The 27,337-nt window shown below is 43.8% G+C and overlaps 1 protein-coding gene across 5 annotated transcripts in view; it reads right to left on the bottom strand.

Moving 5' to 3' along the window:
• CRIM1 (cysteine rich transmembrane BMP regulator 1) overlaps positions 1-27,337 on the bottom strand; it is a 185,926-nt gene that overhangs the window by 59,544 nt on the left and 99,045 nt on the right. For 4 of the 5 annotated variants that reach the window (XM_032881883.1, XM_032881884.1, XM_032881882.1 and 1 more), the window contains 3 exons: positions 19,994-20,115; positions 12,815-12,997; positions 9,863-10,060 (listed from right to left, as the gene is read on the bottom strand). In XM_032881883.1, the coding sequence (XP_032737774.1) occupies positions 9,863-10,060; positions 12,815-12,997; positions 19,994-20,115 (503 nt within the window). The remainder of the gene's footprint in view (positions 1-9,862; positions 10,061-12,814; positions 12,998-19,993; positions 20,116-27,337) is intronic. The other variant, XM_032881886.1, reaches the window with a different exon arrangement.

Here is a 27,337-nt window from a genome sequence, read left to right on the forward strand (position 1 = left end):
TTTGGGGAGGAGGGCAAACTCATTACATTAAAATACATAATATTTTGGTAGCTTTGCCAGTAGTTCTGCCACGCTCCCGTTGCAAGAGGATACAGAAGACCCATCTGTAAAAGCTGTCTTTGATGAGCAGATCCTAGTTTCAGACGTGGGACCAAATAAGACTTACGTCAACAGTAAGAGACAGTTCAACTGGTACTTTCTTAACAATAATACTGGGGGTATCTCTCTCAAATAATAGAACAAGCTCAGTCGAGCATCCCTACTGAATTAATCTGGCCTAAAATCTCTATCCAATCTTTCCAAAACTTAGTTCCCAGAAAGGATAAAAGAGTCATGATCTTGAAAAGATCTGAACGTGCCAATCCCTCTCAATTTATGAGGCCAATGGCCATCACAAATGGTTTATTATCATTGCTAAGCATTTTTTAGATGAAATTTTTAATAAAATAGAGACTCTCTGGATTGCTTTAGAAAGTGAGCTAATGTTCAGGGCAACAGCTTTCTAATTAAGGTGAAAAAGAAGAGCACCATATCTTGTCTTCCTACTGATGGCCAAGGTAATAGCATCAGGACCAGATAAATACAAGGCACAGGCATAAGCTAATGGCAGGTGCCAAATATCTCAACAACCATTAAATATACCTTCTTGCTTGGTTCCAAAGCAGATCCAAAGCAGCCTCATATTATTATCATGCATGTATACTTTTTTAAAGTGAGGAAACGAGGGCCAAGGTAAATTTTAAGTAGAAAACAATTTACTGCGGCCAGTGATGAGGCTAGCACCCAGAGTGCATGCTGTGAGGTCCTGACAGGTTGGGGACGTGGCTCACAGACTCCGCTCTCAGTCTGCTCCAGCAGCCAAGGTGAAAAGTCAAACCTAGAGGGGCTCAGCGCTCTGAGGCTCCCCAGGGACCAAGAACTTGTTGGCCTTTGAACTTTCTTGGGGATTCCTGACTATGTTTAGCAGAGCAGCACAGTAACAGCTAGAGCCTTGTCCTGAATCTTATTTTCGATTGGTGACCAGCATTAAATTCTGCGGTCTCCAGTGGTCTGGCCACCTGAATTGGGCTCTGTTTCAAACAAATATGATAAATCCAGCTAATCTCTCAGGTATGAAAGTAAAATTCACTCAGCGTGTAAATAGATATTCTGTAGATATAAACGTTAAGTACAAATATGGTCTAACTGCTAATAATTCAACTCAAATTTAAAAAAAGAAAATGTCAAGGCATCACTATCGCCTTGTGTTTCTGGCAAATTTCAAAAAACCACTCAATGTTCATTACCCCTTATTACCTACTGAATTTCTATCAAACTGATGGTAGGACCCTTGGACCAAGATGGATCAAGATGTGGCAGTACTGGGCCCCTGGTTACAGAGGTCCCAGTGTGCATGGGGTACATCAGTATGATCCTGCTCCCTGCCCCCTCAGCAGCTACCTCTAATGGAAGATCCACAAATGGCCAAGGGACACTTTTCAGCAGACATTTTCATTCTTACAGGGTTTTTTTTTTTTTTTTTTTTACAATAATACTGTAGCAGACATTTTATACACTTGAGTGACATTTTATCTTCAATAATCAGACAGACACAGCACAGAAAATACTTCTAAAGAGGCCTCTAAAACAAATCACTGGGTTACAGTCTCTGGAGCTGACCCTCATGTATTAAATAATGGGACATCATTTTGTTCTTATAAGATCAACTGAAGACCATACACTGAAACAGTTTAAAACGATACCACCAGAAGCGGAGTTAGAAAACTAGGATATTAAAAACAAATCATGTACGAAGCAGTACCCCTCTTAAAAGAGTTATTTCTATAGGGAAATTATTTTAGTCTAATTTGAAAATATATTTGAATGGATAACTTCATGAAAATGTAATACATGGCCACTTAAATAAATGCTTCTAGCCCCTAGAAGTCATAAAAAAATACTATGCCACAAGTGAATTGATTTTTTTTTAAAATAAACACACCAGGAGTTATACTTACAAATAAGTGTTATTGCTAAAAGCACTCACTTTCAGAGGCTATATGCTTGCGCTAAAATGCTTTTCATGTTAAAATTCTATTTGAAACTCCTCTTTGCAGTTGCTTTTCAGAGCAAATTACTATGTCATAGAAGATAAGGTACCTTTATTTTACTGTCCCTTTTTGCTTCCTCTGAACGACTTTACCAAGCTAGATCATCCACTTTTTTTCACCAGACTTGCACGTGAGTGACAGGTTGTTTCCTAGAGTCTGATAAACCTTGAAAGTCAGGGGTCTGCGAAGCTAAGGGCATTCAAAAGGATAGGCCACAGGCTCCGACACCAGTTTCCACAGAGAAATCCCCAAAATATTTTGAACAACTATATTTCTGCAGGAAATTGAACAGTTTTCCCATAGAACTATTTTGAAAGGAAAAACACTTCACTTAGATATGTAAATCTTGGTATGTCTAAAAATAATTTTGCTACTTGATCACTGGACCTTGTATGGGTATCAACAAACATGCTTCCTATGAAAAGGGCTGTCATGTGCTTTAAAACAAGTGTGTTGAGACAGATCCATTGCCTAGAACAGAGGTCAGCAGTGGAAGGAGAGGAAGATGAGGATACTAAAATGAGATGGTCTAAAGAGCGTCATGGTTAGGTAAAGCAGAAAATCTCTGAAAAGCTAGACAATGTGATTACTAGTTAAAATGTTAAATTCTAACAAGCTGACAAACGCTAAAAGAAAACCAATTCTGCTACTTCTGGGTCAATGCCTGTATCATAAAGAAAACGGAATCTTTCTCTTTTAAACGTCCATGAGCCTTTTCTGAAGGGCATGTTTCTTAATAACCTTCATTAACTTCTGTTTGGTTGCCTAAGAGTTGTCTCTTAGCCAAAAAAAGTTTAACACAGTCTCAGTAGAGATTGTGTTTATTTAAGCTTGTTGGAAAAACATTCCTATCATTTCAAGAATGACTAAATATTTTTCATTCACATAGTTAGCATTCCAGACTATGTTTTCCTGCCTCTGTTGATTAGATGAAAATTAGGAGGCCCAAGTCTGAACTATGAGATTCAATTATTATCTGCGTAGGAAAATTAGTGGACACCTAGCAGTAGTGCCCTTTTAGGTAAGGGAAGTGGACAGCAGGAGAAATAAAGAGCAGCCTGCCCCTTGCAGGCCACATCCACAGGAAAATGCTTAATAACCAGGACGGAGGGAAACTGTAACTTCAGAGGCAGAGGTTTTTCTAATAATGGGTTTCACAAGATGTTCTCAATAATAACATTCTCATGGTATTCGAAATATCTAAAGCTATTGTAAATGACTGGAGAAAATAAAAATATCATGAAATTCATCCAAGAAAAATTTCTGATGTTTTAAGGTTAAATACCCACCTAGGTTAACACACAGTCCTCTGCTATGCATTTGTGACCCAACACAGGACCTTATTTGGACAAGCTAAAAAACAGACCGTGCTATATTTTAATTCCCATTTATGGAGCGGGTTTCCAGGACACTTAGAGTTAAAGGATGAAACAGCATGCCTAACAGTCTTTGAGATATTATGAGTATTTTATTATTCTTGGCCTACTAATAATAGCACTGTAGATGGCACTGAAACAATACCACCCATAAACTGATTTTTGATCCCTGTTTGATGTACCAGAGTGTTAATATCATGTGACCTTGCAGCGTCTTTTGACTTCACAGCCTCTTGGGTCAGCCGAACTATGTTTGACTCCTTGCCACAGAAGCAGTAGCTTAATCATTTGAGATACTGTTCAGTGAGGAAGTATTATGGGCAGGGCTGGAAACATTTTTTCTTGTTTTAAGGAATTCCCACCCAGATATGTGCCTGGTACAGACTTTTCTGGAAGCCTAGTAACAATTTCATTTGAAGGGTGGCTTGATTCAAATGATATCATCAGCATTTATGGGAAAGAATAAGGTGTTTCTATAAAATGAGGACTGAGGAGAAGGAGGACAGTATGTCTGACTGCTGACAGCCCTCCAGCCCTCCAGAGGTACTCAGCATTCACTCTACTCTGTGGGCTGATGTTGAAGTGGCTTACTCAAGCCACACAGGTCAAGAAAAGCCTCACGCTCTTAACATTGTCCCAAGTAAGATCAGGATTACCCAAGTAAGAGATCTGAGAAAGCCAGATGCCGGGAAGAAAGATGGTTGATTGTCTGGTTCAATCACATTCTGTCCTAAATCCAGAGATTCAGGATGAATCAACGCACAGGGAATCTCTTATTCTTCTACAGAGTTGTCTTACTCTGGGTTAGCAGAATTATTAGACCAGTCTGAAACTCCTTTCGGTTTCATAAAATAACTCAATGAATAGCACTTATTTCCAGTTTTTATTATGGAAATGAAAAAAAATACTGAAGCAGATAAAACAATATGACAGACCTTTATATACCCATTATCTAGCTTTGATAAGCTACAAAGAACACTTTGATTTCCTGAGATGGGAAAAAGATTTGCTTTTGTTTCAGAGAAACAAAACTAGTAGAAAGAAACTAGCCATCTGCCCAACCACAAGCATGTAATTTATTTACTGGTAACCTAAGTCATGATGCTGAATATTACCTTATTAAATATTACCCACGTTGTTTCTAATTTTTGATAGGTGATACTCTTGGTGTTGGGTCTGAAATCCCCCAGGTCATCAAAACAAACAGATCCTCCCAGCAGGCAACCGACCACACACAGCCGGAAGAACACTCGGGTCACAGTGGCCCCCTGGGTGGGGTCTGGCCATAGCTTAAGATGAACAGGCTTGACATCAAGACTTCAAGTGACAACGTAATTCTTATCTCTTGCATCAGGTGTGGCAGCCAAGCTGGCCTCACACCTGTTCACATTTCTTGCATTTTTCTTACTGAGTCATCCAGGGTATGTCACATATGCCTTAGAGCCAGAATGTCCCTCCCCAACACCTTATCTACCCTTAATTATACAACGGATTTTTTTAATAGAAAATAGTACTGTGATCTTAGGGTCTCTTTCTGACATTAAGAATTAGCAGAGACAGCATTTATATCTGATGTTATCGGGGCAAAAAAATTAGAGCATTTTCAATATTGAATTGTGACAGTAAAAAATAATTTTGGCTGAAATAATAAGGCAGCAGCACCTACTCGCAAGGCAGGTCTCAAAAGCAGTACATTAAATGTGACAGCAAGCATTAGCCTTGTAGGATCTGCACTTAAACTCTGTGATTCTGGACAGGGGCTGAACTGCAGAGACAAGAAGCCAGGGTTCACAAACCAGGCTTGGAAGGCCCCATAGCTGCCCTGGGAAGGAGTCGAGAGCTCAGTGCCCATCAGCAGGCTGAGCGGTCAACTTGAAGCCAACTGGACCAACTTCCCGGCAGACATCTGGGCCCACCGTGTGCCAAACACACTCCATCTAAAACAATGCTTTCCATTCGCAGAGTGTATTTTCAAATAGAAGCATTCTAATGGTCTTCTTTCTTCATCTGATCAGGGTCAGCATTCGAGACTCTGGTCGAGGAAACCTTTATCAGGGTATGTCACCTCGCTCGGCTAAGACGGAGATCTGTTAGAGGAGTCGGCTTGATTTCCTACTCCAGGCTCTCCCTCACTCCCTAAACTCACTCGCTCATCATTTATTCATTAACAACTTCCCAGTGCCTACTTCCATGTCAGGTGCTGTTTCACAGATTCAAAAGAATATGCTAAACTCCTATCTCACGGGGAGTAGCCGTGTTCAGGCTACTGGTAAACCTGGAGTGCAGTGCAGGGTCTGGCTCCCGGGCACTCCACTTGTGGGCTCCAGAGCCAAGGCTCCGGGGACACGCTGCTCTGCCATTTTTGAGCTGTATGACCCGAGGCAAGTTACACAATCTCTAAACTTTGGGTTCTGTGAGGATGAACTAGGATGGTGCTACCAGAGGAGAGCTGTGAGGGTCAATGAGCTGTTGGTCTTTAAAGCACTCAGGCTGGCTCAGTCAGCGTGCACGAAATGTTAGCTACAGTTACGGGCTATAAACTCAGTGACACTAATGGTTCTAGATGCTGAGGAAGACCTCATTCTGCTGCCTTCCTTTTCTGTTGTCAGGTTTTTCATTTTGTTTGTTTGTTTTTTAAAGATTTATCTATTTTAGAGACAGAGAGAGAGAGCATGAGTGGGAGGGGCAGCGGGACAGACAGAGTCTCAAGCGGACTCCATGCTGGGCACAAAGCCCAATGCGGGGCTCGATCCCACGACCCTGAGATCATGACCTGAGCCTAAACCAAGAGTTGCACATTCAACCAACGGCATCACCCATGCGCCTGTTTTCAGTTTTTGAGGAGATAAGGACATATCTTCCATCTGTACACTTAAATTGCAAACTTTATACACTATTCCATTCTCTCCCATCCTAGCTCTTGAAAAAGGGCAGAAAACTTAAATCATGCGATTGAAGAATAAGAAGAAATGAAGAGAAAAGCCAGCAGAACAAAACCCAGGAATATAATCAGTTACAGACTAACAGAACGGGATGGCTTATCTGTATACCTAAACTGGGTGTTGACAATAATGGGGTAAGACTCACTCATGAGAGTACTTACGTGCCAATTAAAAAAGCACTTAGGTACTTGTGAATCAAGTTAGCTGTCAAGTAACAGCCAAGTCTTGAAGGGGCCCCAGGTTCCAGTCTCCAGTCCTCCAGGAATAACCAAACGCATGGTGTTTGTCACTTGGAAGGTATGGAGCTCCAGGAACAACGGTGGTGATAACAAGGTGACCAGTCGTCCCTGCAGGTCCTAACATGCCCTGTTTGGTAATACATAATTTATTTAGAAAGAGTCTCAAACCACAATCTTTGTGGGGGCTCTTTTATCTCGTTTCAGACTCTGAATGTGTACCCTAGGATGACAGCTAAATGTGCACGGAGGAATTTGCTGTGTGCAGACTCATCAACACCACTGTTCCTGGTTTCCTCCAAATAATTGCGGCTGATCATGTATTACACATTAACAACTTGCCTTTTTTATTTCATCTAATCTACTCCGAGATCACCTGAAATTCTACTTAAATATGCTGCTGAGAAAGTATTTTCGAATAGTTCCAGAGACTTTCTTGGGTCCCCTAAACTAAGCAATAAAATTCATTCACCCTGTATTATTTTATAAGTTTATTATAATTACTAATAAGTAACCTTTTAGGATTCACTCTTAAGCTGGGCACTGTTTTTTTAATCCCACACCAAAAGGATTTTTCTGTCTTCCTATGACATCTTAAAACAAGAGTTAATGGAGAGCAAGAACAATCTTATATGAATCTCACTACTTATGAGCAAAAACAAGAAATTCAAGATAATCTAGTTCTCTGAGGACTAGAAAATGGACTGTGCCAAAGGCTAGACGAGGAAGGGGAACAGAGACCAGCAGAAGCTGACAGCTTGAAATCAAAATGCTGAGTTCTGGCGAGGAGACTGTCTCAACACTGAGGCTCGGGAAGGAACTCTGTGATGGGTCTCTCCAAAGGCATCGGTCCCCTGAGCTTCTCAAACTGCCACCCCACTCCTGTCTCCTCCCCCAATATAGGACCAAGAGCCGAAAATGAAGAGAGATGAATAAGGAAACTGGAAATAGGGGTAGGAGCAAACAGACGACATCTGGGAGTGGGAGAAACAGAATGTAGCTGAATCAGACAATACGTCTGTGTATCCCATCAAGGCTATTTAACGGCCACTGACCTGGGAGGAAATTACCCTTGTCTCTTTCAACCTTAATTTCTTCATCTTTAAATGGGATGATGAAGGCTTCAGCACAGTGTTACTGAGAGGATTCAATGACATCAGGTACAAATACAAAGCACTTAACCCCGCAGTACCAAAATACAGGCATGCCTTTTCTCATCTAATTTAAAACAGCCTAAAATATTTTCTCTGACTTTAACAAGGAGTGGTCGCTTATTTCTTTGTGTCCAGTGCTGTATTTGGACAACCAGAAGTTCTTCATAAACTTGTATGAAGTTTATCACTCCTTTCTCAGACAGTGGGAGATTAGATTATAACTCCATGTAGATGCTGTTGCGACCGACCTCTAAGTAATCACACTAACGTTCACTCCCTATGCAAACATCTCCACCACGCCCGAATCCGTCAGTCTGTGTCACACACACAGACACTGCTCTTCACGGACAGTCTCCCTGCTCTTGTCACCGCAGTGGTGGGTACGTGAATGCCTGCAAAACAGCTTGCCTTCCCTTCATTTACTTTAAGAGGGAAGGTCTTATTATTTTTTTAATATAAGCTTTTTAGTCTTATTTTCAATTTATAATTCAAGACTCATGAATTTAAAGGATTAGTGTTTGCTGGTTAATACACTTAAGCTTAAACTTTCTATTAAAGTTTATCCCACAGTATATGAACGTGTATTTCAAGTTGACAGCAGACTGTCCCCAATCCTCAGGGAAAGATATTTCCATCTCTGTTTCAGCAAGGTACCCTTTCTCATAAAGCCAACCCTATACCATCATCCGGATTTCCATCCACTCCTTTTTCCGGCACTGAAGCACTGCCTTTAGGGGATGGGAGGAGTGTCTGTGTGAGGGGTGGGTGATTTCCACAAAATTGGTCATCTGGAAGCTATAAACTTCTGGAGTGTGGCAGCTGCACTCTGAGCAGAGTAACGGTGAGGGAATTGGTGATGTCAGTAGATCTAGAGTCCTCCAGCTTAAATTTTTATACGATTTTTAAGTTCTTTAGAATTCTAAGCCCTCAGGGGTTAATGAAACTAGTCAGGCAAACTCTGAAGCCTGAGTTTCTTACAATTAAGGTAGAAGCAAAAGACTTCCTGATATAGAATTTAGTCAACTGAATTTCATTTTTTTTTTTTAAGATTTTATTTATTTGTTTGAGAGAGAGAACAGCGGGGAGGGGGCAGAGCAAGAGGGAGGAAGGGTCTTAAGCAGACTCTGCACTGAGCGTACCACGGGGCTTGATCCCAGAACCTTGAGATCATGACCTGAGCAGAAACCAAGAGTAGGATGCAGGGTTGGCCGCTCAATCAGCCATGCCACCCAGGCGCCACCAGCCAACTGAATTTCTGAAAAGATCTGTCAGTTCTTAAGAGCTGTTTTAAAAAATTCTAGAAGGATCCATCTTCAACATGATCCACTGTAGTTCATTTTACTATGCAAATGTGCTTCTTAATGACAGATACTCTCTACTGGATCTATAAGTATAAATATTCCCTCTCTTGTCTGTACTAACAGGCACAGAGGATTAAGGTTGACTTAAGTGTGCAAAGACACTTCCCAGGATGGGGCAATTGGGCTGGAGTAGGGCTTGTGAAAGGCTAACCTAGGAAGCCTGGGGCTCCTCCCCACTACACAGGAAGATGGGCAGGCAGGCAACCAGGACTTAAGGAAAAGCCTCAGGATAGCAGAAGAAGGGTTGCTGAGTGAAGGCAGTTGGGAGAGCAAACTGCCTTTGATGGTTGCAGACTTTTTCCTCCAGCCATCAGGACTCCTGGGCTCATGGAAACACGAAAAGTCAAACATGCCACGCTTGCATCATGGGTCTTATTTCCCATTCTATTTCACCACCTTGACCTTTGGATGCTAATTAGGCTTGAAGTGAATGGAATTGAAATGTATATATTCTTACATCATAAAGTCTTGAGACAAGCATGTTGGCGGCAGTAAAAATTAAGACCACACGGTTCTCATTGCAAATTTGCAACATTTGCCCCAAACGATTAGTTTTGGCCGTATAATAAATTCATCTGCAACTGGTAACAGCATGAAGCAGACATCATGCCCGAGGAAATAAAAAACAAACAAGCACACACTGGTAGAAGCTTATCCAACACTAGACATTCGCCAGGGACTCATTAGAAGCAACGAGCCTTACCCTCGCACACAGGGCAGCACTCGCCAGGCACTTTGACGGGGTTCATGCAGCTCTGTCCGCAGGCCGTTGCCACGCAGTGCGGCTCTCCATTGATGCACTGGCAGAACGTGCAGTCGTCCTCCCGCCACCGGTCTCCGTGGGCGCGGATCTGACCATTGGCGTAGCAGCCAGCAGGGTTATTAAAAGGATACACAGGATCTAGATGAAAAAGGTGAGTTCCAGGTAAGATGGAGGGCATTCTAATTTAATCTACATTTTATCTCTGCCTGCTGTCATCGGCAGAAGCTCGGGTTGCATGGTGCCTCTAGGGGGACATGCAAAAGCAGCTGTCATCCTGAATTCGTGTCCACCCCTCCTGACACTGCAGACGGGGCAGGGGATCTGTAGCATTAAAACCAATGTGCAGGTGTTACCACTTCATAAAGTCACAAAACTCTGTGGACAGAGCTGTGGGCTGGTAATTACAAAATGCAGGTCCATTTTAGGCTTTTGACAAGGTCTTCTGAGTTGTCAATTTTAATGTTTATTATACTTCAATTTCACCACCTGTAAGGTAGAAAAATAATGCCCCCATCCAACTCAGAGGGATACTGTGGCTTCTTGGATAACTGAACTCTGTCTCAGGGTGCCTGGAGATCTAAGTGGACAGCACGTGGACACTGGTGAGTACAGCAAGCACTTGCTGTGGCCTTGTTCAGGACAAGGCTGGTTTAGACATACCACGGGTCATGGCTTGTGCCCTGGAGGGAAGGCTGGGAACCCAGACCATTTTTCTCCCCATAAGCTGGGTGGCCAAACAGCAGCCCAGGCTGGGGATCAAGAGTAGCCAAGGCAGGGCACCTGGGTGGCTCAGTGGGTTAAAGCCTCTGCCTTAGGCTCAGGTCGTGGTCCCGGGGTCCTGGGATTGAGCCCCACATCGGGCTCTCTGCTCTGCGGGGAGCCTACTTCCTCCTCTCTCTCTGCCTGCCTCCCTGCCTACTTGTGGTCTCTGTCAAATAAATAAATAAAATCTTAAAAAAAAAAAAAAAAAAAAGAGTAGCCAAGGCTACTGTAAACAAAACATGTTTTCTGACATTACTGACCAGGACATAAATACTGCATACAAAATCCCCAATCACCATTATTTTTTTAAGGTACTATTAAGTGTTTATTTTTTAAATCAACATATAATGTATTATTTGCTTCAGGAGTACAGGTCTGAATGATCAGTCTTGCACAATTCACAGCGCTCACCACCCCACTACCATGATAATGAGAGCCACCCGATAAACCACTTAATTTTCTTTTTCAGAAGCACATAAAATCTGGCTTCAAAAAGTCAGGGCTGCTGAGCTGGGAGGGAAGTCCAGGCAGTTACGAGTTCGGTCCTCTCCAGTCTAAAAAAGTTAGAATGCCACAAGTTAAAATAATGCAGTCCCAGCTTTAGAAAGCTGGGCTGCCAGAAATGGAAGCAGCCAAAGACCTGAGCTAGATTTTATAAATTTCTTTATAAAAAATATTTACACCGCATACTTCATTTCTACTCCGAGCCTGGATCTGAATTCCGGGAAGCGAGACCTAACCAGATCCATGCCCAGACAACTCATTATGATCATTACACAGAGGTTCCTATCTATGTTTTTACACCAACAACCGCTACATAGTTTCAGCAACTACTACCAACTGGGGCCAGCTAGGGAACACATCTTTTGGGAAGGTTAGAAGTTTGATGTGATTTTTAAAAAATTAATCCCCAACGACACCTAAAAATTAAACCACCTTTCTCCCATGTTGACCAAAATAACTGCTAACACGGGAAAGAATTTCCCTATTATGAACAGTTGTTGAGTGTTAGGAATGTAGTTTGTGTATTTTAAACCTTTTCACATTTTGAATATTATGTAGTAAATAAAGCTTGGACACTGAACAGGATTTTAGGAAACAGGAAAAGGTACGGAATGTGGCATGACATTTGTCCTCCTGTTCTCTGTGCGCAGATAAAGACAGGGTGAATGTCAGACAAGAGACTGACGTGTCCGATTCCAGATGGAAGGTCTGTAACCTAGTCAGTCAAGACAAGAAGGCTCACGTGACCCTCCTTTCTGGGGAACCAGTGTGATGTGGTCATAGCAGAGACACAGTCAGGTGTAGGGGTATCATTCCTGATTTCATTATCAACTCAAACAAATGATCTACTTTTCTGAACTTCCACTTCTTAAGCCTTAAAATGGTTGGGTTGTAGTGAATGGATATCCAGAATTATTATTCTGAAATGTTTATTATTTACGAATATCAGAGATAAGAGGATAAAGCCTACTGGAAGAATGTGATACTATTAGTTCCTAGAGGGGTGAGGGGATATAGAAAAAGCAGGCCCCTGAGAACCTTCAACCCAGGACCACACCTGACACGTGGCTGGGCCTTAAGCTGGTGTCACCACCGTGCCACACAGGCCACTCTCGCCAACACACGTTTTCAAAGAGCGGAGTGCAGTGGAGTCCTGGTGCGCCCTGGAGGGGTATGGGTGTGGAAAGGAGGCAGGAAAAGCTCCTCTCTGAGCTGCCTGGCTGAGCTGGTCAGTGATTAGGGCTGGCATGCTCTAGCCAAGCAACTTGAGGAAAGCAGGGGGAACTCGGATGTCAGGATGAAGAGAACTTGCCCCAGAACTGAGTGAGGACTGCTAGAACCAGGGGTAGGTAACTGAGAGCCGTTGTGGGAAATCTCACTCTCACGTTGATCTGTGTAAACAGGCGGTTCATGTCTACACCCAGGGCGTAACTTCCCTTGGGGAGAGATTTTCACACAGCCTTCCTGGTGTTATCAGAGTCCTAAAAGATGGACCACGAATATCCTAAAATGGGAACTTCTTCAATATTCCACTATTTTTGGATGAGACTGCTCTGGGTGGATTTTCATACTAAAGCCCTGAGCCACGTTTATGCTTATTAATCTTTAATCAGCAACTTTTCTTACCTTCGCACACAGGGCAGCACTCTCCTTCAGGCACATAGTACCTCTCACAGTTCAGCTCTCCGCACTGGGCCGTGAAGCAGATGGAAACACCCCCTTGGCATCGGCAGAACCGACAACTGTCCATTCGAAACATATCCCCATCGTTATATTCCACGTTGTTGAATACACAGGCTGGCTTTGTTTCTGAAAGGAGTTAAAGCAAACAAGGCACATTCAAAGTCAATTCTGAGTGGTGTCCTTTTGTTTTCCCAACAACCTCAAGAAAATTATGACAGCAGAAAGTTAAAATTTGATAGAAACGTACTAAACTCAATATAATTTTTTTTAAAAACAGAAGCAATAAGGCAATGCAAAAAAAAGTAAAATTTAAAACGTCACATATCTCTCCTCTTTGCCCCAAGGAATTGAAATTCTCCTTAACAAAACCTATACTGCCTTATCCCTCCTCCAAAGAAAGGTAACCCTCCAACCACGAAACTCATGTATCTGATATGTGCTTTAAAGGGATTACATTTGTTTTGTTAAAGAATTCTCTGCCTTAAAAAAATGATCTTGCCCCCACATTAGGTTTTGTTCTGCCTCAAAAAAATGATTTAGGTCTTTTTAGAGATGGTATTTTTGTGTTTTCTCAGTGTTCTTTAATTCTTTTTTTTCCTCAATCTAGCTTAATAATCTATAATTTTAATAGTACTTAGACCTTTTTTTTTTTTTAATAGTACTTAGACTTTAACAAAATACCATTCCACTTCCTGGAAACAACCTAAATGTCTATAAACTGATGTGAAGGACAGACGAACATGGTATACCCATACAACGAAATACTTCTTGGCCGTAAACAAGGATGAAGTTCTGATATATGCTACAACAGTAATGAACCTTGAAAACATTACGCTAATTAAAGGAAGCCAAACAAAACCCCAAACATATTATAGGATTCTAATTACATGAAATGCCCGTCATAGGCACATCTACAGAGAGAAAAACTAGATTAGCTGTTGCTTAATACTGGGGGTTTGGGGGACAAATGGGGAGTGAGTTGGGAACTAACGAGTTGGATGAGTTGGGAACTTTTACGGGGATTCATGAGCATTCTAAAATTGACTGTGATGATTACACATCACAATATACTAAATATTGTGAATATACTAAAAACTGCTGAATTATACAAATTAACTTAGTGAATTGCACAATATGTGCCTCAATGAAGCTGGCAACATAAAAAAACTCCCATGTTGAAGAAAGGTCTCCTGCGTTGATGTACCCTGTTTAATAAGGTGGGAAAAACTGGATTACGATACATGCATTTCTCACGGGTTTCTCTACCCCAACATCATTTAACATGTCACCCTGCATGTTCACAATTTATAGAGAGACTTTCACTGCCTTTTGAGTATATTTGCACTTGATTTGTATTTAAGGACAATGACTTTCTCATTTGATTTGTAACAGTCCAGTGGAGAAGACAGAGCAAGTGTTACCATCCATTTCTTTGATTAGGAAAATGAGCCTTCGAAGCAGCTGGGTGACTTGCTTACAGTCACATAACTGGCTGGAGGTGGCCGTGCACCCATTTACACAGGCAGCAAACGCACACGTCTGAACCTCCACCCTGCTGCGGCGGTACACAGTATTCCTTTTCTCTGAAAATTAAGGTTGGGTTAAGTATCATCTTATGACAGCTCAGAATTCCTCCATATGCTTTTGGCCAACACACTAATCTGAGCTGGGACTGGAAGGAACCGGGCAGTCAGAGCACGAGTTTCCAAGTACAGAAGACGGTGGTACCCTCACAAATCAAACCTGCAGGCTCTGCAGAGGGGTAAAGCCGTCCACCCTAATGAAAGGCTGAGCACCCATTCAAAGTGTCAGAAAAATGCAGAACCCCATCAATATTAATTACTTGGCTGCATTAACCAGCCACATCTACCATCTGTGTGAAGCTACAAATCTCCGCACAAGATGGGAAGAGGTGAGGAGGGAAGGGTCTGGTTATGAATATCGCTGCTCCAGATGAACCGTCTTTATGGGGGGGTGCAGGAGCTTAAGCTGGAGGGGACGGGCTGGATGAGGACTGGGCAGTCAGGTCTCACCAGCTAATACATAGAGAGAAGGAGCTGGAAGGTAGAGACATGAGGAGTCCTCAAAAACCCAGTCTGTTTTTTAGGGATGGAAAACATAATCAGTTCTTTAGGGATGATGATGACGATAATAATAATAATACCCACACGACATAATGAAATCTGTTTGATGCGGAGAGAAATTTACAGAGGCTCTTGAGAAAATACCTGATAAGAAGGACAGCAGGGGTCTTTGAGGAGCAATGACCAATGACTTCCCCGCCTGCAGGGGATAGAGGAATCGCAGAACATGGGAAGATGACCACTGCCTCTCTAAGAGGACAACTTAAGTGGCTGTGGAAATGAAAAATATTACAAAGAAATAATTTACTATGCAATTTGTACTTCTCAACACAGAGATGCATAAAAGTGTCTTTTTAGTCATTTTTATGTCTGTCCAATTGAATTTTATATTTCTAAGTTCTGGAATCTTCTCTTCCCTCTTTAATATATTACAGAATTCCCGAAAAAGAACCTTACGGTATAGATGGTTTCACTGCCTGCCAAATTACACTGGTTGGCAGATGTGAAAGGTATATTATTTTGATGAAGGAAAAGACTAAAACATAGAACTTTAAATCAAATGTGAAAGGGGAAGAAAAATCCAAACAGATACACTTCTGTTGCTTTTTCTCTTCAATTTCTCAGTGAAAAGGCCAGATCTTGCCTCTGGTGGGTGATGTGTGTAGGAAGCCCAGTGGGTAGACAACATAAGCCAAAAGAGAGGTACTGTATGGTAGACATCTACGAAGATCTCCATATGTCAAGAGCAAACAGGTCACAAAGACAGGGTGCATGCAGTTCTGAATACCTGAAGAGGAAAAGCCCTTGTCCCTGGGTGGGGGAGAGGAAGTGTATGCACTAGAATGCCCCCAACAGATCTACTTCAGGATAAGGGAAAGGGAACAACCCTTATAAAGGATTGCAAAAGGTGGTATCACTCTTAAATAAGAGCTGCTTATCTGATAAGGCCCCAGGAACACAATGGTGCTCAATTAGTGCATGTGAGGAAAATTTCTTTCAAAGTACAATATTCTCTTCATTACTGTATAAGTAAATACTTTATCTCAGAAACATTACTGAGCATTATTACTATACAAAGGATTCTCAGTAGATGTTTTTGCACTAATTTCTGCAGGTCTGAGCTTTCTAGGCCAAAATTTTACACAAAGATTAAGCCAGCCTTGGGTATGGCTCTCCCGTGACTGGTGAATTTCACATGTTAGTGTCTGATGCTGGAAGAGTCAGTTATTGGCTATGACACTTGGACTGAGATGTTCTGCTTTTTCAGAAAAAAGTTCAGATGTTTGTACATACACATACACAACTGATCACTTATCTGAAGCAACCAAATGATCACTTCCACACTGTAGGCCTGAGATTTCAGATCCGAAGTCCTCCAGGAATGAGGGGGTGGGCTCGTGTAAGACAACAGGGTGTATGACAGCCAAGTGGAGAACAAGCACCCATCTAAAAGCAGAGGCCATCACTCTCTTCCAGCTGACAGATGATGACACTTTTGTTAGTGGGCCCGAGTCCAGACACAGTCCCGAAGGGGACTCCAGACTGCTCCACCCCCGTGGAGGTCACACCTCCGGCTGGTGACCCTGATGACGTCTAAGCTTCTGCAAAAGGAACTCAAGCGTACCACCCGTTCTTGGGGTTTCTAAATAGGCCTGTCCTTCAACCAACACCTCAGAGATCCTCCTTTTAGCTCTCATCAGAGAACTAGTCACAAACTGCCTCTACCTGGTCTGCAACTCTCCAGTCCTACCGCCAAAACCAAACCAAACCAAACCAAAAATAGTATTTAGGGAGACTAGTCTATCTATTCATCCGGCTAATGTTTTCAAAACACAGGAGTTCTCAAATTCTCTGGGAACATTTTTCATTTTGTGTTTTCACTTTAATGCTCGTTTTAATGTGCACACGCACGCACGAGCGCAAACACACACACGGATCGCCTCAGGGGCAGCTCAGGAACCGAGCGCTGACATGCTGTCTCCATTTTCACATGTGGGGTTACTTATGTTAACATCCACCCCACTGTCTCCAGAGCGGGGTTTCTGGAACTGTTCCTATATTTTGGGGAGTTCTCAAAGTCCAAGAGACCATGCTCTTGTCATCTAGGCTCCAGCTGGGTGGCCCGCGGATCTCTGAGAACTACTTTCATGAAGTTGCATTTTAATATTCTGTTTCTGCTTTCTGCTGACAGAGGAAACCTATGTCTGTGTCGGTGGTATGAAAGTAACTCAGGACAGGCCCACTGCATCATCTAGAGCTTTTAAAAAACCCAGAGGAGACAAGAGCTGCCCCCTCCAATAGGTTTCTTTCCTCTAAAAATAAGAAATGTGTATCTGACTCTACCTCCTTTTCTCACTTTGTTGGCCAGGAGGTTGGGGGCCTGGCTGACGTTCAGCCCTGGCAATAACACAGACAGACACAGCCTACATACCTGCGGGTGCTTTCCTTTTGGTTTTCACTTTCAACTTTTATGTACCAGTCTAGGATTCCCTGCTTTCTCATTAATATTTCAGCATTATGTTGTTTTTGTTATAAAGTTACCTAAAATCTCTTGTGGATAAGGAAAGTTTTATAAATATAAATTTATAGACCCTTTCCTTTCTAAGTGATGACAACAATGAGCTTTTGGTAAGTAATATCCTCTAATGATGAACTTATGACAGGTAAGATTTTCCCAGGGCACTGGGGAGGGGGCACATATGCACGCACACAGACACGTGTGCATGCACACATACAGATAAGTGTGTGTGTGCATATGTGTGTGTATGTATACCTCAAAAGTAGTAAAATGCAGACCTGCAGGTATAACGTCTTTAAACATCATTGTTGTTCCTTGACTAGGAATCTTCGCAAAGTTAGTTTCTAGTCTCATCTACAACTCAGTGACTAAGAGAGTAATAGAGACACTCTAACAGGACAACAAATAAAGCAAAGATGACCCGCGTTTGAGGTGGCAAGAAAGAGGCACCCCCAGAAACAGCGCGAGGATGCTTTGTCATCTCTGCACTTGCTCGTGGCAGACGGCAAGTCCCATTCCTGGACTCAGAGCTCTATGAAAAATGAGGCTACACGCGGGAGCAGGCCCCAGAGATCCCCCCGCAGCCCCTGAGGTGTGGGGCAGTGCTCAGCTGTCTGAATCACACCGCACTGGGGGGAGATGTGAAGTGAATGTCTTGATAAGAAAGGCATATGCACAGATTTCTATAATCGAGATGTAAGGAAAGAAGAAAGGCACACCTCCTCCTCACCCAGAGGAGACAACAGCAAATCATATTACTAGCGGTGGTATTTCCAGGGAACAAGTGACTTTCAAGATTAATGTTTCAGGAAGGGCAGTAAAAGATGGAGGAGTCCCACAAAGTAGCCCCTCTGTGGGCTGGTATTTAACATTCCCCTCTAGCGGGAACTAAGATGACATGAATCTACTCACTCACTCCCCCGAGAAGCCCTGGGTGCCCTCCGTGAGGCAGACAACATGCGCCTGCCCACACAACAGGGACAGACTCTCTGCCTCTGGTGGTTCAGGTGGGAGAACGAGACACAGACATGAGAGCACGTGCAGAGCAAGGGGTCCTGGAAGGAAGCACCTCTGAGAGGCTGGGAGTCCAAGGGAAGCAGGGACTCTGTTTCCAACGGCAGGAGTTAAATACTCACAAAATGTCACCGACAAATACACGTATGCAGCAGTACCAGACAGAAAGCTGGGCCATTAGCTGGTGTTTACCACACATGATTACAGGTGACGAGAAGCACTGAGAACGGACTTTTTCTGCACTTGTGCCTTGGACTCGCGAGGTCTGAGTCAGGAAGCTCCTCTCACCTTCTCTAGCCCCTGGGAACATCCACAACAGTGTCTGCGGATGTGAATAGGAGGTGGGTCCCCAAAATAAAACCATGTGCTCTTGAGGCTCCACTGCGAGTGCTTCACATAGAAAACCTCAGGTAAGTGACAGTTATTCACTCCATTTGACAGATGTGGAGACTGAGGCCCAGGGAGACCAAGAGGCACCCGAAGTTACACAGCCAGTGAGTAGAGGAACCAGTTCTCAAAGCGAGGTCATTCGGTTCCAGTCTACATTCTCTCAACCATGAAGCCATACCACAAGTGTTTCCTCAAAGCAAAACGAACAGAACGACAGGCGGCCACTGGACTCAAAACTACAGGACGCAATCAAACAGGACTCTATTTTAATTTTCTTGGGGGAAAAGGGCAAGCTTGAGAGAGGGCGGAAATTCTTCCGAACTCTGGTGTCTTAGAGGTTTCTGCATGTGTGATTTTGTTGGACTTGTCCAAATGCATCTTCATTTTCCTTGTGTCTAGGTATTGACTAAACAGTGCTAGAATTATTGACATTTCACTTGCTTGGTTTTTATTCTTTGTTTTCCTTCTGAAAATTCTGAGGGAGGGACAGGTCTTAGGTTCTTCTCCCTTCTAGCATCTAAATTCAATCAGCCCCATGTCACCAAACACCAAGCCCTCTCGCAACAGGGGAAAGGGTGAGGCAGGCATGGATTCTATCTGAAGGAATCTTGTGACTGAGGAAGGCTTTTTCTGGGCCGCAAGGCTCAAGCCAAAAGCAGGCCAATACGAATGACCCAGCACGGTGAAAGACGTGCTCTCTAAGTAGGAAAACACTCCGCTGGGCGAGCAATGCCTCTCCTGTCTCAAGTTGTGTAGCTTCCATGTGGCGTTAGTTCCACAGATTAGCTCCTGACAGCAGTGGCAGGATGATCACAGGCTCCATGAGCCTTTCCTTGAAATCCTAACATTTCTGCACTACTGAAACAGCGGAATGTGACAGCTACATGAATCTGTGCCTCCACCTCCGAAATCCTCTCTCTGATTGAACGAGGATCCCCTTTCCTCACTGCCTTTGCTGCACTGTGGGATCTCAAGCAGACCTACTTTCTTGAGGGAGTTGCTCTGAGCCCCTGAGTAGATGCCCCTGCCTTACAAAAGGCAGAAGTGGCCAGACAGACCCCTCCCATCCTCCTGCACGAATGTACACTCTCTGAGAACAAGAGAAACCCCACGTACCATTAACACATTCAAAGACATCACAGCACTTTCCAGGTGTTCCATCTCCACGAGAGACTATGCGAGGAGTGGATCCCACCTCACACACGGGGAAACCACATAAGCCAGAGAGACACTCGCATCTGAAACCAAAGAAAAGGGAAGGAAAACCCCATGAATAAACAACAACATAGAAGTTGGAAGCCCACAAGGTGGCGGGGGCTGTGGCACGAGCTTGTCTATAGGGCAGTGTCCTGTGTATCTGGGGTCACAGGGGAATGGGGAATGGGTGCTAACGTAATTTGCATTCCCAATAACTGAGGCTCATCTCCTTAATACACTCCCATATTTTTAATTTTAACCATTTTGACAGAAATATTTCTAAAATGTATTATGTCGTTTCTTACTTGACCAGACCAGCATAACCTGCATTTCCTTGATGGTGTGGGGCCGAGTTTATGGGCGTACATTATGGGGTTACCCACAAATCAGTTAAGCTCACACGGGCTCAGGCCGAAGGGGCGCTCTGTGTAAATGACTGTGTGTTGCGGCTTTGCTCTCGACATTTTGGTGTTTTTCAGAGATTCTTCTGACCCTTCTTTCAGCTATTAAATTAGTGGCTTTTGAGTCCCTTTTCGTCAGTGTGATTGTGTCTAGGAGCGCCCTTATCTTTAGCCACATTAATTTATAATTGTGTATCACAGAAGAAACAGACTCTGACTAAAGACTAAGGAGGTCTTTAGAAACAGCATAAGTTTCGGTAAGTGGACTTCCTGACAGCGACATGAAAGCTGACAGTCTTAATCTGGGGCATCTTCTAGGCTACCACACGCCCATTTATGTCTATACGCGCACACATGAGGTGTTCCTTGAACTGTGAGATCGCTCTGCCGGCTCTCACCCTTCCTTAACTGCAACTCTGCTGGGAAACCAGCCTAAAGAGAGAAGAGTTAGAGTGTTGGGTATCCGCAGGAGAACCAAATGTCGTCAACTGCCTGGGGATGATCTGGTACAAGGACCTAGGCAGGAATGAGAAGCTCAGGGCAGCAGGATATAAATGAAATAAAAGGAAGGAGCAGCTGGACTCCAGCCCCGGGGTGGGCTGGAAGTGGGGATCAGAAGGCAGAAAGGGAGTTCCCGGGTTGACAGGAGTGAAAGGAAGGCATCCTAAAAGGGGACATCCATGCAGGAAGTATGTGGGTATTTGTGTACAGTGTGGGTCAAGATCACGGGAGAGTAACACTTCCAGCAGGGAAGTAACACTAGTAACACTCTCATTAATTTTGGTGTTGTTCCCCATCCCCTCTACTGAAATGATTGTTTTGTTCTCTGGATGTTTAACAAATTAAAATATGCATGTAGTCCACAAGTATCTCAATAATCAGACTCAGAGGTCTAGTTACATTTATATAACCACAGAACTAAAAAGGAAACAAATTTCAATTAAAACTTGCACCAAAGACCAAGAAAGCAACTAGAAAGGTGTCAACAACCCCTCTCAAGGTGGGCACTTTCAGCCTTCTTCCCAGTGGGGCAATGGTTATACTGGTCACCTGGGGGAGAAGAGGGGTTTAGATAATAATGTTTAGATAATAATGTTTCTTCCTACGGTCTAAGATAAACATTTGCCTGCTCTGTGTGGGCAGATCTGTATTCCCAAAGGACAATCACCTTACAGGGTTGGGTAAAGATGAACTGGTCTTTTAGCTCCTGCAAAGGTTATCCCATAGTGTCATCTGTATGTGCCTTGTCACTGCAGCTTTAAGCAGATAATCCTATCCCTGTGACGTTACAGTAATGATATATTATTTACATTTATTCTTGATACTCTGTACAACTTCAACTCTTCTGTCTTTACAGATAAAACGGGGCTCAGGGACTGAGAGGCCACGCCCTGATCCTGAGATCTGACCACGATTATAATGAAAGAAGCCTACGAGAAGAGCTGACTAATCTTTTCTTCCACATGTTCTGGGATCCGCCTTCCTCCCTGTTCCAGGGAATCATTCTAATTCAAACACCAAAAGAGTATACAATGAACCAAAAAACCTCTCTTCAGCTGTCCTTCAGCCCCGTAACCTTTCCTGGACACGTATGGGCACTCACATGCCAGGCTCTCTTCTAGGCTGTCAGAAATCCTGTAACGGAGTCTGCCCTATGGCTTCTTTCTTTTCCTTTTACATCTGACCTGCCTCCCCAACATTTAGATCTCTCTCTTGCATTTGTAGAGATTCACAAAGGTTGTCTGCGGTATCTTACAGAAGGTCTGAAACTGCACAGAACTGCCTAGTAACCTACTTAGCAAAGGAAAACCCTTGATGCAGAATTTTCACTTCTAAACCCAGAATAACTGCATGTTCAAGTTCCGAGGACTCAGGTGTCCCTGGTTTTGCTGGCTGGTCTGTCCCCAGCTCCCTTCCCCTTCTGCACTAGCCCCTTGGCAAGCCTTCCTCACTTCTTGCTATATCTTTTGACTTCTCACAGATTCCCCTGAACCAAAGATGAGCAGGTTTGTTAAAGACCATTAGCACCTGAATAACGAAGGAACTTACTAGAAAACCAGGACGGGTGAAAACCTGGGCTCACATCAGATATCTATCTGGCAACTACCTATTAGGTTGGAGCTTTAGGAAAACTGTCATTTTCCTATAGGTCAAAAATAGTCAAAGAGCAATTTCCTGTAGTTCCACACAGTATGACTCACATGGATTATGTTTTGGCAGATGGGTTTACACTCCCTGTCTCACAAACCGGGGGTGGGGGGGGGACCTCAGCAGGACTCTCACCTGGCACAGAAATTTGTTTTGTCTACAAATTATGTGAGTCCAATGTAGTTGTAAAAAATTCTGTAATAAGATTATGGCAGATTTCCTGGTTTACCTACACTGAGGTCGGTATTCTTCCCTTTTACAGATGGGAACAGTGAGGCACACAGCCTTCACAACTGACCTGAAATTAAATAAGGCTTCCTGCTCTGTGTTCTCTACTAGAAGAGCCTAGATTCTCTTCCAGGGAAACATGAAGAGGAAATGCTGAGTGACAAAACAACTGAAGCATGCGAACTGCTCGTTTGTCCTTACTACTTTACCCTTCATTTTTATTCTCTTCATTTTTATTCTTTCTCTGTCCCTTCTCCCCAGTCTTCCTCTTACCCTTTATCTCCTGCCTGGATAAAGAGTAAGCAAGAAAATTAAGAAAACGTGTGGATCACTGGCAGAGGAAACAGAGCGACACACAAGAAAGAGATGCTCATGACATCCATGTTAACACTTACCCTCACTTCGAAATCCACCCTCTCTCCCACCGATTTCCATGCTCTCCCCTGGCCTCCCCTGGATCTCTCCTTCTCACCCATCCCACTGCCCCATTCCTGTACTTCCGACATCAGAAGTCTTCATGGGCTCATTTACCTGCACAGCTGCTCAGCCCAGCCTCAGCCCAGCATTCAACACTGTCAAGTCCACGGGCCTTCCCCCCCAGTTCTACTCTGTGGTCTTTCTCTTCATTCTCCTTCTGCTCAGGTCACTTCTCTTCTCCACATAAGCCCTCACCCTGCTGCCTTTGCACTGCTCACCCCTGCTCCCTCCTGAACCCTCCTTATCCAGCTGTCTGTCCAGATGTCCTCTGTCCTCCGGGGCCAACCTCAGAAGACGGCTTGTCTCGCAGCTGTCAGGTCCCATAGTTCCCTTAAACTTCCTCTCAGTGTGTTCTGTGGTGACTTGAGCGCACATTTTACCATGAGCTCTCCTTGCATCTACTGTGTGTAGTCACTAATAAGTAACTTGTTAAATTCAGCAGAACGGGAAATGAATAAAAGAGTGATAACAGTAACAAAACAAAACAAAAGCACAGAAGAGAAAGTGAGAAGCAAAACACTGAGATTTCTGTTCCATGAACTCAAAAAGGCTACTTGAGGCAGAGCTATTTGTGGACACCTAGAGCAGAACTGCTGAAGGCTTTTTTTTTTTTTAAATAAAATAACACCTTTATTGAGATATAGTTAGCATGCCATAAAATTCACCCCTTTAAAGTGCAATTCCATGGTTTTATATTCACAGAGTTGGTCAACCATACTACCTAATTTTAGAACATCTTCATCACCTCAAAAAGAAGCCCTGTATGCCCATTCCCTCCCCGAGACCCTGTAACCACGAATCTCTGTTCTGTCTCTGTGGACCAGCCTCTTTGGGACAGTTCGTATACATAGGATCATACAATACATGGGCTAAGGGCTTTTGAACTTCAAACAAGAAGCAACCTGTATGTGCAATTTGCTGGAAAAATCAAGCTTCTAATGTGATCCTCAGTATTAAGATAATGATCAATCAAGGCACCACATTAATAAATTTTGGCATAATGTAATCACAGCTGCAGCCGGGTGGGTTGCTGAAGCTTTTTTCTCTGAGGAGGTAATGGATGCAGCTTAGTGGGCATCTGAGCGCCTGAGTAGCAGTGATGAATGACACTCAGAAACAAGCTAAGCCCCTAGAGGGCACTCCCCTCCTTAGGAGGCCCGGGCTGGCTGGTTGCGATGGCTGAAAGGCAATATACAGTGATGCTTTCCCCTCCTGTCCTCTGCTTCCTGGGCGACACAGACAGTCCCAGGCAGGCCAGAGTCCCAGCACAGCCCCCAGGGGGCTTGCAAGTCCAGCCTCTCATCTTTTTGAGCTTCCGTGTTCTAGTGGTTCCTCCATCAGCTGCACCTGAGCAACGGGCAATCTGCCAGTCACCGAATCCACTCAACCCCACCGACCCCCACCCAACCCGGTGCCAGGGCTCGGATGTACACTCCGCCTCAACTCTTCTGCCCTTGGTGAATTCCACGCAACCCGAAGACTACCCACCCTACAAGGCCTTCTCCGATCAAAAAGCAACCAGGATTACACTATATGATCACTAACTGGAATTCAAGTAAAAACTTGAAACCTTAAAAAAAAAATAGAAAAGAAAAAGGTGACCAGGATTAATTTTCTCTCCTCTGACCTTCAATAGTACACATGGGTGCTGAACTCTTGGGACGGAACACGTTCATCCTACAAAATCAAGATCTTACTGCCTCTCCTGTGAATGCCTCTAGTGGGGGTGTCTTATCTGTCTCGGAAATGAAAAAAAAAAAAAAGGATAAAGCCATCAAAACAATAATCTGGAATAAACATTTAATTTATTGTCAGTAAGTCAGAGATTAAACCATGTGTTATTTTTACAGTTATAAATTTCAGACTGAGAGCTAATAGTTAAAGCACTTTTCCACAATTAGTGTGTAGAGGGAAAGACGATGAATCTGTCTAGAATGCTGATTCCAGGGAGCCACCCTCCGGAAGAGTCTGTCTGTGAGTCTGGGGCAAGGCTCGGAATCCGACTGCATCACGGGTCCTCCAGGAGATACCACTCAAGGGAACCCGGGACCCGCTTTCTGAGCAACTTGCTCCGGGAAGGGCAGGCTCTCAGCTGCCATGGCTTCATGTGCACCTCCCAGTAGAAAAAGCCAAGTATAACTAGATCTATCTTGTTAATAAGAAAGATGATTCATAGCGCTTGCTCTCAATCATTTACAATACCTCCTTCCTGCCCCAATACAGTCTCTCAGGAGTGAGAAACACGTGGCGTGAAGAAAGACACAACAGCGACTAGGCCATGCCATCATCTACCAGGAACCCTGTCACCACTGGCAAGCCACACCGGGATGCACGTTTCTCGTCCATAAAATGAGATGGCTGGAGCAGGATAAGCTTTCTCTCTTCTCACTCTAAAACCTCACCCTTGTTATTGCCGTTTGCTTTCCCTTCATTCAACAGTCCGATCCTGGCTTGTGCCCTCCCACTGCTCCTCCTGGCTCCCACCCTGGCTTTGGAGCATATCACACGCCTGCACTCCCACGCTCCTGGCTCCTCCTCCTCCCCCCGATCCCCTTCTCCTTGCCAGCCCGTGACTTTCAGGCCCAGCTCATGGTGGGCCTCTTTCTCTCTGAAGAAGCTTTCTTGAATTTTTTTTTTTTTTTTTGAGAAGGAGTATACATACATATCTACCGCTCTCTCTTTTTTTCCTACTAAAGAGGACTCAGCAATGCAGGAGAAGAAATGATAGGCCTGATGCTAATGTCTCCAGACTCCTGGGCATGTCCTCATAACTGAAGTTAGGGCTGCACAACTCAGTTGAAGAAGCAATAGTGTGTTTCACGAGAATGACTAGAGACGCCTAGAGACGCCGTAAAGGAGACAAAACCAGAGGGGGTTAGAAGAGGCCACAGGAGAGGAGTCCTCTTTGCCACTCCCACTGCCACTGAGCACAGCGCAGGAGGGCCCTGTGGTGGGCGCCACACGGAGCGGAGGCCAAATGTTACTCTAACATTCCCCTACAATAAACTCCCGCAGAGAAGGAAATGTGAAAGCAACAAACCACAGAGGCCTCATCTTCCCGGAGCAGACCCATATCCCGGCCCACATCCTGGAGGGAAAACAACTCCACGAGGCCCTCTGCAAACAGTCCCTCCCAAACCTGGATGTACGCCACACCTGACCGAAGCCCAAGACCTTTGCAAGGGGAGAATCGCTGTCTGTAAATGAAACGCTGCTGTCTGCAGGCGGGAGGAAGCTCTCCCTTTAGTTAGGAAGCAAGGAGAAATGTGGAAATAAAAGGGCAAAAAGCACTTGTACTACTAGGATTCCATTCAGCGTATTAATGAACTAATTGTTGGGAATGGAAATTATAGTGACACATAAAACACACTACTATAAAAAGCTTCAAGTTTAATTAAACTTGGTGCACTATTTTTGTACTGATTAAATTTTTTACCTCCTTCCAGGAACGCTAAGTTAAAATAGAGAGAGAGAGAGAGAGATACTGAAAATAAAACATCCCAAACTAAACAGGTTTCCCTCCTGAGGGTCTAACTATCTTTACGGAGAACAGCACTCTTTCCTTGGGAAGTTTCTCAGGGTCCCAATTCTTCTCATGGCTCACCATAAAAGCTTTGCTACTCACTCGGTAACAAATCCCTAGTCACCCTTTCTGGAGCTAATTCTTGCACGACGTCCTTGCATTTCCACCCCTGGGCAGTTACACACGTGCGTTACTGGGCTGCACAAGCACCTGGCCCAGCTCTGAGGATCAGACGCTTCCTTCCAGCAGCTGATCCCCCTCAGCTTCACAGTCAGAAACTGCAAATTCCTCCCCACTTGCCCTTTCAGAGACAACAGTAAAATCACTCCGCACTGCTGTTACTGTTACGTCTTGGTTTTTTTTTTTTTTTCCTGTGGAGAGCAATCAAAGGATATGCTCCGATACACAGAAGATATAAAGAGGGCAATGAGGTAAAATATTCCTTTGCATTTCTAATATCAGTCATAACGACAAAGTCCATTGTAA

Source organism: Lontra canadensis, unplaced genomic scaffold (genome assembly GCF_010015895.1).
Source record: "Lontra canadensis isolate GAN:19392208 unplaced genomic scaffold, GSC_riverotter_1.0 scaffold78, whole genome shotgun sequence".
NCBI classification, from domain to species: domain Eukaryota; kingdom Metazoa; phylum Chordata; class Mammalia; order Carnivora; family Mustelidae; genus Lontra; species Lontra canadensis.